The sequence below is a fragment of the Pituophis catenifer genome, unplaced genomic scaffold (assembly GCF_029215685.1).
Source record: "Pituophis catenifer annectens isolate HBS135680 unplaced genomic scaffold, rPitCat1.0.hap2 SCAF_2, whole genome shotgun sequence".
In the NCBI taxonomy this organism is placed as follows: Eukaryota; Metazoa; Chordata; class Lepidosauria; order Squamata; family Colubridae; genus Pituophis; species Pituophis catenifer.
The window spans coordinates 177,629,214-177,643,811 of record NW_027256882.1 but is presented as its reverse complement, the minus strand read 5'-3'; the positions used below and the strand labels follow the sequence as shown (position 1 = coordinate 177,643,811).

The following is a 14,598-nucleotide window of genomic DNA, read 5'->3' as shown; positions in this document are numbered from 1 at the left end:
TGTTAGATCTCTCAGCGGCTTTTGATACCATCGACCATGGTATCATGCTGCACTGGTTGGAAGAGTTGGGGGTGGGAGGCACCGTACTACGGTGGTTCTCCTCCTTTCTCTCCGACCGGTCGCAGTCTGTGTTGACAGGGGGGCAGAGGTCGACCCTGAGGCCCCTCATATGTGGGGTGCCACAAGGATCGGTCCTCTTGCTCCTTTTGTTCAACATTTATGTAAAGCCACTGGGCGAGATCATCCGTGGTTTCGGGGTGAAGTACCATCAGTACGCTGATGACACCCAGCTGTACATCTCCACCCCGGACCACCCCAACGATGCCCTTGAAGTGATGTCCCGGTGCCTGGAGGCCGTACAGATCTGGATGAGGAGAAACAGGCTCAGGCTCAACCCATCCAAGATCAAGTGGCTGTGGTTTCCGATGTCCCAATATAGTCAGCTGGTGCCATTGCTGACTATTGGGGGTGAATCATTGGCCCCCACGGAAAGGGCTCGCAACTTGGGCGTCCTCCTGGATTCATGGCTGTCTTTAGAAGAGCATTTGACAGCCGTGACCTGGAGGATTTTTCATCAGGTTCGCCTGATTCGCCAGTTGGGTCCCTTTCTAGATCGGGACTCCCTATGCACAGTCACTCATGCCCTCGTCACCTCCTGTCTGGACTATTGTAACGCTCTCTACATAGGGCTCCCCTTGAGGAGCACTCGGAGGCTCCAACTGGCGCAGAGTGCGGCCGCGCGGGTGGTTATGGGAGCGTCGTGGCGTTCTCATGTAACACCTCTCCTGCGCGAGCTGCACTGGCTCCCGGTGGTCTTCCGGGTGCGCTTCAAGGTTTTGGTTATCACCTTTAGAGCACTCCATGGCTTAGGACCTGGTTATTTACGGGACCGCCTGCTACCACCAATAGCCTCCCACCGGCCAGTACGCTCCCATAGAGAGGGTCTCCTCTGGGTGCCGTCAGCCAAACAATGTCGACTGGTGGCCCCTAGGGGGAGAGCTTTCTTTTTGTTTTTATTCTATTTTAAATTTTTGTATTTATGTTTTATTCTGTGGCTGTTCACCGCCCTGAGTCCTTCGGGAGTAGGGCGGTATATAAATCCAATAAAAGAAAGTCTATAGAATAAAATTATCAGTTCAGAGAACGCCATGTTGTGTATGTGTGTTGTCTAGGTTTGCAACCATCTTTATGATAAGGATGTTAAGATTCAAAATTCAGTAGTGGCAATCTCTAGATTTTTTTCTTTTACAATTACATCACATTGCTTTGCTCACAAGTGGTTGCTAAAAATTCTTTTTGTTTAGGGGATAAGTTTTGTGTTGTTCATTTTATTGATTTTATTTTTTATTGATCAATGACTAAAATATGGTAGTCATTGTTTTAAAACATGTTGAAAGTAACATGTTCTACATCTCAGAAATTGTAATCATTTTTCTAATAGTAAAATATTCATCCTGTATTTTTCCACAAATTAGATGTATTAGCAGGTTTGATTTTTTTTATTTAGTTTTAGAAAACTGCATTCTACAGGTATATCAATCTTTATTAATCATGACTTGATTTACTAACTTAAAACTGTCTAAAACTCAATCTAAAAGCTTAGTTATTACATCAGATGTCAATTTGCCATATCTAAACTATAAAGTTTTATAATGCTAGAGGGCCAATATAGGGTAGTGGTTGAGGTAACAGGCTATAAACCAGGCAATTGCGAGTTCTAGTCCCACCTTAGGCACAAAGCCAACTGGATGGCTTTGGGCCAGTCACTCTCTCAGCCTAGGAAAGAGGAAATGGTAAACCACTTGCAAAATCTTGCTAAGAAAACTGTAGGAACTTTTGTCCAGTCACCTGGAGTAAACACTGACCCTCCCCCACACCAAAATCCTTCTATAAGTAGTGCTCGACTTATGACAATTGAGCCCAAAATTTCTGTTGCTAAGATAGTTAAGTAAGTTTTGCCTCCTTTTACCAGCTTCCTTGCCACAGTTGTTAAATAAATCATGCAGTTGTTAAGTTAGCACAGTTGTAAAGTGAATCTCGTTTCCCCAATGACTTTGCTTGTCAGGTCACAAAATGTGATCACATGACCCCAGGACACAGCAAAGCTCATAAATATGAGCCAGTTGCCAAGTATCCGAATTTTGATCAGGTGACCATGGGGATGCTGCCAGTCATAAGTGTGAAAAACAGTCGTCACTTTTTTCAGTGCCATCATAATTTCTGTCACTAAACAAATGGCTGCAAGTCAAGGACCACCTGTATTTACTTCCACTGATGGAATCATGTAGATCCCCCTAAATACAACTAGGATGTATTTCTGCAAACCTGCCCCTACATTTTGGATGAATAACAATTTAGCCAGGGATAATTATTTTACAAATTATTCTTTTTATGAAGAGCTGCAGCTGCCCACAAGGAAGCCAAATATATTTGGTATCTTTTGAAAACCTCTGTGGGAGAACCAGGAATTTAAAAGTGTAGAGTATTATTGCTAAAGAAAAGAATCCTGCGTATTAAAATTGGCAGGTAGAGATATATCCATTTTTGCCACTTTTGTTCTACATTATCAAACGGAAACTATTTTCTTAGAAACCTGCTGCATTGCAGTAGAGAAATTTTAACCCTCAAAAGAAATGGCCATCTGCTCCTTATTTCATCTCCTTCCAAAGTGTTCAAGTCCTCTTAAAAAAAGTTTGATCAACTGCCCTTTCCTTTTCTGGCACTTTCAACCAACCCCACATCAAAGCATATACAAGTCCAACCCAAAAAGAAGAGGAAGCAGATTGTGGAAGTCAATATATATTTTATAAAACCACCAGTACATTACAAAGACTACGCAAGTGTTTCGGGACATTATGCTGACTTTTGCTTCCTTGAATGCCTTGCTTTTCGGAAGGTGCTTTTTCCTTTGAAGGCCTGCTTCTGCCCCAGTCTAGATTTTCCCTGCCATCGTGACCCTGGAGGCCTAAAGCCAGTCTGTCTTTTGCCTCTTGGCTGTCCTGCAGCCCGGGGTTGCTTCTGCTTTACATTCTGTGGCTTCCTGTGCTGCCTTGTATTCCTCTGCTGCTGGCTCAGCTTCCCCTGGCGGTGTTGAGGAGTGCCTCTTTGTGGCTGCCTCTGACCACCAGGCTGTGAAGCTTTCTTGTGTTTCATTGTGGTTTTGGGCCCCGTATGCTCTTGACTCTGATCTCGCGCTGAATGCATGTATTTGCATTTTTTCTTGGGAGTGGTGGATTGGCTGAGCCTTCGTTTTCTCTTTGTGCTTTGTGGGAACAAGTCTAGAAAGAGTGGAGCACAATAAAAGCAGCAATTAAGAAGAGTCGTTTTTATACTCAGAACTTTTTTTTTTTAAAGAATGATCTTAAGGCAGCAATTTAGATCGTAAGGTCTTCAAGTAGGAAGTCACAGCCCACCCAGAAAGAGGAAAAACAGCTTCAGAAAAAAGACACAGCTTTTAGCATTATGAGAACCAAGAGGAAAGCTTGGTATGGGATTGTTGGAAAATCTAGCCCTCCCCAAATTCTCCCTCCTGCACCTGTATTTGGCCCATGAAAGAAGAGAAAGGACTGGACACCTACAGTTAAAATTGCCATGGCAGCAGCTCTTGCTGAGGATCAAATGTGAATTTGCCAAAAGAAGGAATGATGCTGCTTCTTGGCTCAGATCTTAACAATGACTGCTAGTCTCAATTGAGCTGAGAAAGCGCACGCTCCTCCTTCTCCAGGACAGATGCATCAGAGGGTTACTTTAGAGAACCAGGGTTCAGGTTGTGAGCAACTACGCCCACCTACAAATTGTTTTAATTAAAAAACCTACTAAATAGGCACTGACCTTCATCTGGTTCCTCCCCAACTTCCTGGCGGTAGTATTCCACATCATCATCGGAGGGCTCGTCTACATTTTGCTGCCCCTGCATTCCAGGGTCCTCAGCATCACTGTCTCCTCCTACTGCTTGGTCCGTCTTCCTCTTCATCCCTGCCAGACTTTTCTTCCTGTAGCCGAAAATAATTTCCATGAGTGCCCAGAGTGTCAATCTTCTCAATCCAAAGGGACATTCCCTGCTCCCACTTAGGCTCTGGAGAAACATACGCCTGGAAAAGAAGCTTTTCTGGCTTGGGTGCCTGCTCTTCCCGCCTCTTACCGATGAGCTTGCTTTAGTGCTTTTTTGTGGGCCACATCTGCCTCTTGCTTCTGGCGCCGTTGAGCCTTGAGTTGCAGTTTTTCTTCTTTTCTGGCCAGGGCTTCTTGGATCTCTTCTTTAGTCTTGTGAACTGGGCGAAAGCACAGGACATTAACCAATGGGAATGCACCAATGCACAGGGAAGAGCCACTAAGGTCAGGTCGCTAGCTTCCCCCCTACATTCACTTATGTGGGCCTTGAGGCACCCAAGGGGGCAGGTAAAACCTATTTGCCATGATGAGCAGCAACATGTACAGCAAAAACTAAGTTAAGTCTCAGAAATGTTTTGACTGCTGAAAGACAGGATCTATTTAAAGGAAGACAGGGAGCCACCTTGCAATGGTAGATCATTCATTCATCTAATTCATTATATTGACTGATAGCGCACTAATTCTGTAGTGTTTCAGGAAGAGTTTTATTTGCCCAACCTGGAAATGACACAGCAAGTGTTCTTTATAGAGTAGCTCAACTAGCCAGAGGTGTGGTAGTGGAAGAGTCTTCAGTATCTATATACAAATAGGTTAGAAATGATTTGTCTGGGATTGTTTAATCAGGATACTTGTGCTGCAAGTATTGCAGTATTGCAAATTGGTGCTTGATGGCCTAGATCACTCTGTCCAACTCTAAGATTCGATTAATGTACTTGCATAAAACTAGCTGTGCCACAGATGGCATTTTCTTAAAGATATACCGTGTTTTCCCAAAAATAAGTTCCTTATATTTTTTGAACCCCAAAATAAGCACTTTGCCTCATTTTCGGGGAGGTCTTATTATTTTGGGGTGCATGGAGCGAGACAGAGATCGTCTTGCCATCTTACCTGATTCCCAGCTCTGTCTCCCTAACCCTAACCAGAGGAAATGGCGGGGACCAGCTGTGCATGTGTTAAAATATTTTCAGGGCTGACTTATTTTCGGGGGGTGGGTTTCTTTTCAGGGAAACACGGTAGTATACAATCACAACATCTACACCCCAACTGCATCTGCCTAAAACTTTACAACCCTTTAAATTACACATTCTTCCAGGTTGAAAGTGATCAAGCAGTGGACCTGTTTTAAACTACAAAGTGCAGGGGGGCTATAACACTGAATTTGGCCTTGAATGTTTTGGAGGCCTAGGTTATTAGATCCAGGTGTGCAAGAGGTAATTAAGCTGTTCTTAGCCAGTGGGTCCAGTTCTCCCTCATACGCACAGCTTTGAAAAGTGCAAACATCCAAGGCTAGTCCTCTCAGGTTTCTAAAAACAGGTTTATGATATACGTTCATCAGTTCCTCCAAAGCACAACACTGATCTCCTCAAAACTTTTGCTCCAGGTGAGAAGAGTCTTGCAAAAAAGGAGAAATGTTTGCAACAGTAGTGGACTAATCACACTATCCTCCAATTATCATACAGTACACCACCATAGGAGGAGTGTTCTTTAATATGTCTCTATCAATACTCTGGTTCTGCTCTTCAACAGAACTAAAACAGAAGAGCCACAATACTTACTGAAGCTATGGTAGAGCACATTGCCTTGACCTAGTCCTTCTTCCACCTTGATGAGCTGCAATGTCATGCGTGGACCAATCTGGACACGGAGACAACACACAAGTGACACAGAAATTCAAATTCAGGCATCTTGAGCAGAAAGGAAGAAAGGCTGCAGCTCTCAGGTGGGGGTGGGGGGCATTGCAAACCCAAATGATCAGAGCAAATCATCTGGAGGAGCAGAAGAGCTGTTTTCTGCTATACCTGGCCCCATGCTACATCCTTGTTCATCCAACGTTTTTTTAGTAAAATCATTAAGAATTTTTACATAAGTAAAAGACTAATGTAAAGGGAAAAAAAATACAAAGAGCAAAAAGCAAAACCTAGAAAGAAAATAAAGAATGAGAAAAACTAAGCAGCTTTGACCTTCTTTTCAACTGTTATAAATAAATTCATCATCCTTCCTCCCTCTTTGGTTTTACAAAAGAATCCCTTCAATTTTTTACTTAGTCTTTTTTCAGTCACATCCATTTATTATCCCTTTTTATTTTCAGTGAAAAGTCCATAAAGCGTTTCCAGTCTTTTAACACTCTCACCCAACTCTCAAGTACCACATTCCTCACTGACCTCAGTGAGTCGGACTGCACTCTGCTGGGCCTTCATGTTCCCACGGCCAGCGCAGGCCTGAGGCAGCTCTGTGATATTGTGACTGCCATCTTGCTCAGCTTCACTTTCAGAGAGATTGATGTCTCTGCAGGTCAGGGCAACAAAACAACACATTTTTGTTCTTTCTAGCATGACTATCATCAGCACTCAAAATAATTGCCACTCTGGGATGTATTAGACTACGAACCCCACCAATCTCAGTCAGCATGGTACTGATTGGAGTTGGGAGGGGAAGGGGTAGGATTGGTTGAGCAAATGAGTGCACATACTGTAAAATGAAGACCCAACCCCAGCCCTGCCTTCAAACTATCCCTTCTCACACCTCTGCAGAATTCCCCCAGGTTTCAAAAGGAAGCTAAATTCTAGATGGAAGGAGCAGGTAAACAGCTTTCTCTTTCTCACCTGACCAACAATTCACTGATGTCATCCAGGCGGTTCATGTTAGGAAATTTCTCTTGCAGGAGCTTCTTCAACCCTTTGCTCATGCCCACTGGCACTACTTTCAGGCTGCTACAAAATACAGAAAATGAGCAGATTTCATCAGGGAAAAAAAGCACATTTCACTACAACTATGTTGGGACAGTGGGGGGACACAGGAGGAGAGGTAGCCCTGATATCTCTCCAAATGAAGGTTCTGTGGTATCAGGCCTGAGAAAGGAGCTTGAGAACCACAATTAGAGTAGATCCCCAAACTGATGTGGATGTTACGTGTTGCTCTACAATTGCTAATAGCCATGCCAACTGGAAATTCTGGGAGTTACAATCCAACACATCTAGTGTATAAGGCGGGGAAAGGCAATCAATATTAAATTAATGGTTTAATTACCAGCATTATGGAAGACAAGAGAGGATTACATAGCACATCAGGAAGGTCTATTCTTGTCTTCATATTAACAAGAAACAATGTATATACAAACTCTGAAATAAATAAAACCCTTCAGCCATAAGTGGAGAACCCAAGAACCTATATAGCTCTCTGACTTCATCTAATGAACCACCCCACTGTTGTTTAAGTTTTCTAACTGATGTGGTTCTCAATGTGACTGGGTCATCTGAGATAGTTATCTCACTTTCTTTCCCATTTACTTACTATTTATATTGTTCAGTAAACCGCCTTAAATGTTAAGGAACAGGTACTAGTTATTAATTCAGACACAAATATTTTGATGAGTTTCCTTCTTTGTTTTGTTGACTTTTTAGGGGAATTCTGGGTTTGTATGATAAAAAGAGGAAAGATTTCTGAGCTCATTGGAGAAAACATTGCACCCGCCATCATTAAAAAAAATCCATTTCTAACTGGCTTGGACACATCAGAGCGTTTACTGAAATATAAGATCAGAGACACATCAGCAGACTATACTCTCATCACCTGCATCCAGCTTAGACAGGACCTTGTTCGTGTCTGCAATGGAATCTGCAGTCATGTTAGAGCCACTGTGGACAGAAGGAAAGCCTTGCCTCCATACACTGATCTATAACTATAACATCTCCTCCTGAGGATGATGGGGACCGGAATTCAATTCATCTGGAGAAACCAAGTTAGGGAGAGCTGGTGTGGGACAGGAACCCAGAGGTAGCATGAAACTAACAAAGGAAACATAGGTTCCCCTCAGCTTCCAGCTTACCAAATAGTACTGAAGACCCTGCAAAGTCCTCTTTTCTCATGTTGCACTGTAGAATTGTGATCATTTTAATGAATATGAATACAACATATTTCACATCAGGAATCCCTATGCAGTCTATTTCAAACCATCAGAAACAGGAGTGGCACAGAGCAGAAATTAAAACCTACTTACTAGTGACGGAATTCCATTATCTGGGTGTCAGGATTGTAATTGACCAGGACACAGCGTTTGATGGTATTTAAACTGACCTGATAGGTAGGGAAAAAGAAAAGCACATATGGTGAGATTGAGGGTTCAGAATAGGGCTCTAGCCCTTTATTGAAAAGCAACCCGAGATTAAGATCTTCCAGCTGCCAACAACCAGTACTCAAACTACTTCCCAATGATCGAACTTCCAAGCACAAGAATTCTTATATCCAATTCTAAAATATCACTGATTTAAAAATTTCTGGGAGGGGGGATAGAGGAAAATTGGGAAATCCCTATTTTTTTCACTGAACATTTTTGAAAATGTTTCTGGAGCATCCTATCTCCATAGTTTCCAACTCCAGGTTCTCAAAAAGCAATTTTATTTCCATGTTGACTAAAACCGTATTTAACCCAAGCAGTGGGAATGAGCTTTATCCTATGTCTCTCCTCTCCGGTCAGAGTCAGAGACGACCACTAAATACATTTGAACAATATCTGTGCAACTCAAAGGGGGAACTACATTCAACTTGGGAAGAGGAGGTGGAGAAGGAAGATTCAAAACTAAATAACTCTTCCATTTCTGCATTTATAAAACTTGTACTCCAAAGTTAACAAGGACTCAGTGGTAGAAACACCAAACACCAAGCAATATGGGTGATAAAGGGATGATGCATCAGTGCGTTTACTTTGGAAAGAAATCACAGAGAACTGTCATCCAAGATACGCTATCATCACTTGCATCTGGATCAAAATTATCCCCAAGAAGTTGAACCATATCTTAAATAATTATGCCAAAATTAGGTTTCACCTACCACTGCTCTACGCCTATTAGAGGGATGAGGTCCTTCTGGATGAGATTTAGCTCTATCCCCCATGTCAATTTTTAGGCAGCAAAGTTATCACAAGGGCAGGAATCAGACCAGAGGAGTCTGAGCAGCAAACTAATCATCTAATTAGCTTCCCAATCTCCAAGCTTGAATATACTTACTTTGTGAACATTGATGGAGGGAAACATGTTCTGGAACATAGTGGCCATGACCTTGATGTGCATGCCCTCAATGCCAAAGTTGTTCAGCACTAGGAGAGGAGGATGGGTAAACTGTTGTTCATGCATCCGATGCCGCTTCAGAGATGACACAACATCTTTGATGAGTGAATACTGTTGCAAACAACAAACACAGACAAGTGAGGCATACATTCTTTTTAGAGGGAATGTCACTATTTTGAGGACTGCCTCAGATCTCAGCTTTTATTTAAAACAACCTACATAAAGTCTGTATTCTTCATGCTAGTAAGTGGGAGTTTGAAAATATATGGGGTCCTCTCTATGAAATCTTAGAAACCAGATGACAATGTGCAGCAGTGGCCAGAATAACTTATAGAAAATAAATTATGCAAGGTCAATCTATATGAATACACAAAGCTTTCAAATTTCAATTATCTTGTTACAAAAGGAAGGGGAGGAGGAAGAAGAAAAGAATAAGAATACTCTGTACCCAAGCACACAACAAACATACTAAGGAACAATCTGTGATTCTGTATACTATCCATAGGAACTGCAAGCAGTTAAAATCATAAACATAGCATCTCCTTCCATGACAAATTCGAGAGACAGTTCTAAATCTACTCAGCCTATCCCACTGTAGATAATATAATCCTTCTGGTACCTGAGTGACTCTGAAGGTCAGTGTTGGTCCACCAGGGAGGCGCAGGAGTCTCTAAGAGAGAAATCACCAGGAAGGAGCATTAACTCCCAAGTACTAATACTGCAGGATTCAGCAGCTTAAAGCAGGCCCTAACACTAATAGTTTATAGATCTTACTTCTGTTTAATTTCCAATAGTATGGAAATTCTTTATACAGATGCATCAGTGCGTTTACTTTGAAATAAGAATCACAGAATTAAATCAGCGAGACAATTGTCATCATTTGCACCTGATAAGCAGACAGAATTAAGATAATTCACTGGGCAAAGAAATTTAAAACTGTTTGTTCCGGGAAGAAACATGCTTAACATTCAACCACTGTAAAAGCAGGAGTCTTCAAACAATGTAATAGTGATTGTTAAATATGTTTGGTTCAACAATTTTATTTCTTCACCATTGTTGCCATCTGAATGTCTTAGGAAGCCCCAAAGCAGAAAAATGACCAGTGTCTTCCTGCTCATATTTCACCATATTCAGCATTTCCTCCAATATTAATATGATTACAGATAGTTCTCACCAACTGCTGACTCAGCAACTGTTTAAAGTTGATAGTGCTGAAAAGAAGGATTTACAAGCAGTTCTTCAAGTTGTGGCTGGCGCAGCATCCCAATTTAATAGATTAAAGACCTAGTGTAACTTGTGACTTCAAAATCATCTGCTCATTAGATGCAAGTTATGTATGAATGAATATAATAAAATAGTGTGCATTTGGTATGTTTAATTAAATAAGGGCCAATTTCTTTTTATATTGCAAGTCACCTATTATTTGCCTTTTTAAAAAGCAAAGTCCTGAATGTTGCATATATCCTCATGTACATACTTGTCATGAAACTATTTCACCACAGCTCCGAGGTCTTTTTGCTGCTCATTTATCAGAAGCTATAAAATTTTATTCTGATTGATTCAAGAAGACGATTAATGACAGTGAAGCTTTCCTATTTTTACTATTTTATTTAGATATAACAGGGCTGATTTGCCACACCAACCAGGGAGATGTAGGTGTATCTCCTCTTCACATTGGGTGGCAACAAGATGTAACAGTATTGCATGAAAATTGAACCTATGTGCCAGGTCAGAACATGCTCCAAATCCGCTCCAAAATACATAATTGAACAGAGGCCCAAATTAGACCAGTTAGCCTAGACAACCAGGGTCATAGGTTCTTTAAAAAGAACTTTTCCTTAATATATCACTTACAAGGTTGATGCTGGTGGGGTTTTTTGTGAAGACCAGGAAATGAGTCACACCCAGAGGCCCAGCTATCGTCACAAAATCTTTCAAAGAATTCTTCTTCCGTACCTAAAAAAGACACAACTGTGACTAGGGCCATTCCACCGTCTGGCATGTTTTGGGGACAAAATCTACGATAAAATATATTTAAATTTTACTTCATTATTAGAAGTAAATAGCACTGCAAAAATGGACTGAAGATTAGATTGGTCTGCCTAGTTGCCCTTGTGATGTTACAATATTTAGCCAAGTTTTTTCCTCCTCCTGTTTACAGCCTCTCATGGTTTTAACTGCTGTCCCCACCTCATTTTATAGTCTGCTTTGAAAATAAAATGCAAGCACTAGTAATTATAACTTGAATAAAGCGTGAAAATGTTTTGTACAACATGATTGTTTCCATAAACATGTAAATCTATGTAATTAATATTTGCTTTTGGAAGTATTATTTTCAACTGTTCAAGTGGAATTTAGAAAATGACTCCAATATCAACGATCAACATTCCAGTCCCAATTGTGGTTGTTAAGCAAGCATTACCTGTAAATCAATTATTCCCATAAACCACAATAGCCTGAAATTTAATTATTTCACCTTGAGGCTGGTAGCAGAAAAGGGCTCCATCACTCGCCGAACATCTTGGATGAGTTGCTGTATATTCTTGCCAATACGACCACGATGAAACACAAAGGAGTGAGGCACAGAGCCATATTCCTCCTGAGATCGATGCTGGGCAGATGCTCGCTCCTTCTTTTGATTCTTAGTCTGAAACGGAAAAATGAATTGAATGAAGAATAACACTAGTAGGGTTCAAGATATGCAAAACAAATATCCCCCTCCATATCAAATCTACTTTCTTATTGCAGGGTACTTTTCCATAGCCTCCTAGGATAAGTTTGCTCTGGTTTCCCCCACTCTTCTTAACAATCTAAAATATACAATAATGGAATATTCCCCTAAAAAACTCCACAGCAGCAAGGAATTTTAACTATTTCAAAACCAAGCTGGTCATAAAAGCAATTTTACACTATTATTTGCAGCCCATTTGTTTGGAATTACCCAGGTATCAGGAAGAGTAAGTCAGTTGGGGGGGGAAAAGATACTAGGTGAAACGGTTCTATTAATATGCGTGGAAAAATACCTCAGAACCTCACATTAAGAAGCAGAGGAACTTTATAATCAGGAGGGATTTCAATCAAGGACGAACAATTATTAGTTCCTCACAAAATAAGACACATCCATGTCATTTTCTTGGGCATACATAGGTGCATCACAACAATCTCGCAGCAGGCCAAATCTTTTATAAATCTTTTCTAAATCTTTTATCACTGGCTAATCGGCCTTTCCCGATTAAGACTTCGAATCTTGCTTCGTCCTTCTATCGTTCCCCAACTCGGCCGCAGCAACCCATCCCGGCCTCCATTTGCCTTTCATTCTCCATTTTCACCACCCTCGTCACCAAACCTGGGTTGGGCCCCCAAATCCAACATCTCCCAAAGTCTTTCAAGGAACTCTCCACCCGCGTCTCCAGTCCTCACTTTGCTGGGCCTCCCCATAACACTCGCGCCCTCCTCGGGGGTTCCTCTGGCCGCGACCACGCGGGACACGCTCACTTCCGGTCCCTGGTGCACCGAAATGCTTTCCCCCCCTCCTCTCCGCCTCCCCAGATGAGGAGTTCCGGTTTCCAATCGCGCAATGTGTGCTACCAAAATAATCATCCGGCGGGTCTCTTGCGTAGCTTAATAAGTGATGGGTGAATCTCGATAGATAACCCATGATGTCTCAGACGTTTTTAATAACACCCATATTAAGTTAGAGAAAGGTGCTGTGGAAAATTAAGGGATGATGATGATGATGAAAGCTATGATTTGACCCGCAGGCGTGCTTCTCCCCAGCGTCAATTAGACCAGCCAGAATTACATTGCAAAAATCCAGACCGCCACTAAATGGAAACAGTGAGGTCTAGTTTGTGTGTGCCTGCCTTCTGGATCTTTGGAGACCAAGTTGACGCTGGTACCATAAACTAGCGACAAAATTTGAATGTGTCTTTTTTTCTCTCTCTCTCTAATCTGGGGTACATTAAACAACATTTGAATATCCCTTTCCATTTAGAAACAAACTACCGGTACAAACAGCCAAGGCACAAGGCTTGTGAACGCAACGGAACGCTGAAAAATGAAGAACGGTGAAGCTGTGATTGTGAGGGTAGAAAAATGGTAAAATCATAGGAAAAGCATACTATGGGCATATATATGAAACAAATACATATATATATAGAAACTTTCAAGGATCACACACCTCAATGAGTTAGACGCTTGGAGTATAATCCTGAGACAGGAGAAAATATATATATACTCCAAGCGTCTAACTCATTGAGGTGTGTGATCCTTGAAAGTTTCTGTCGCTATAATGCTGAGAAACTTCAAAGCGCCACAAAGCTTTTTCCTCCCTTTTGCCACAGCCTAACAACTCGCGCCTTTGCAATTTGTCTTCAGGAGACTTTGTTTTTCCTCCCCAGAACCAGCAGAGTAATTGCGCGACATTCCCCGCCCGTTGCCCCGCTGATCAGCCCCAGGGATAGAAGCGATGCTCCCTAGTATCCTAGGCAACGGGGACGCTGCCGTCAGCAACCCCGCAACCTGCAAATAGAAGCTGGAAGTCGGTGGCGCCGGGCAAGGGTGCAGGCGGGCAAGCCAGGACCCGCCTGGAAGGGACGGTGAGAGGCGGGCACGAGGAAGGAAGGTCCGGGGACAGAGGCCGCGCCCTGGGTGTTGCTCTCCTTCACTGCCCCATTTTCTCTCTCACCTCCCCCCCACACCAGCCAGCAGGTTTTTTGCATGGCAAGCTCTGCCCGCTTCTAAAAGGGAACATTGCTTCCCTGCGCTTCCTACTTCGAGGGGCACCTCTGTTGCACTCGCTAAACTTTCCTCAACTTCCCCATTCATCCATTCATCCATCATTCTGCCCCTTTTCATTCAAATAATAAATAGGTTGTAGTCTCTGCTTTCCCCCTCCCCCCCCCAGTTCATCCCAGGTTAATAGAGGTGAAGTGGTTTTTAAGCCACCAACCCTCTGCCCTACATGCAAAACAGAAATACCTTTCCAGGCACTTCTTTGGTACTGGAACATGTCTTAGCATAGTTCCCTTTTGTGTGTTTGTCTCATGCCATTTTTCTGACACTGCTCCAAAGCTTCTCCATTCACTCTCTGACCACAGATTGCCAAAGTCAAGGTGGCACTCCGAAGGGGTGTTTTATTCTTTCCACTGCCATTTATCTGTTTTGATATCCTGCCAAAGAGCAGCGGCTGATGGAAGAGCTAGGTCTATTGCACCAGGCTTGAGATGGGACTGTACTTGACTTAATGCATCTTCCCACATTCCTGTTTCTGAGACACAGTGCTTAGTGATCCTTAGGGTCAAACTGATCAGGAAAAGTGCCTAATTTCTTGCCAGCTACCCTGTTGAAACCCTGTGCTCTTTCCATGCAGGCATAATTCAGAGTCCCTAATAACATTGAGGTCTCTTTGGGGGGCGGGGGGCAG

At 42.4% G+C, this 14,598-nt stretch overlaps 1 protein-coding gene across 1 annotated transcript; it reads right to left on the bottom strand.

Annotated features, from left to right (window-relative positions):
* Window positions 1-2,783: 2,783 nt before the first annotated feature.
* Window positions 2,784-12,674, bottom strand: PPAN (peter pan homolog). The gene is made up of 12 exons (XM_070938194.1): window positions 12,594-12,674; window positions 11,650-11,820; window positions 11,028-11,129; window positions 9,793-9,843; window positions 9,114-9,284; window positions 8,108-8,184; window positions 6,714-6,821; window positions 6,273-6,396; window positions 5,667-5,745; window positions 4,142-4,271; window positions 3,832-3,992; window positions 2,784-3,278 (listed from the first exon to the last, which is right to left on the bottom strand). The coding sequence occupies exons 1-12, from the start codon at window positions 12,609-12,611 to the stop codon at window positions 2,854-2,856; spliced, it is 1,617 nt and encodes a 538-aa protein (XP_070794295.1). The 5' UTR covers window positions 12,612-12,674; the 3' UTR covers window positions 2,784-2,853.
* Window positions 12,675-14,598: the final 1,924 nt, after the last annotated feature.

What these genes read in the sequence shown, in the direction of transcription:
- PPAN (XM_070938194.1), bottom strand. An exon ending in ACCCCACCAGCATCAACCTT is followed by an intron (nt 9,844 to 11,027) that starts GTAAGTGATATA and finishes TTTCTCTCTTAG; the next exon opens with AGACTCCTGCGCCTCCCTGG. An exon ending in CCTCCATCAATGTTCACAAA is followed by an intron (nt 8,185 to 9,113) that starts GTAAGTATATTC and finishes CCTACCTATCAG; the next exon opens with GTCAGTTTAAATACCATCAA.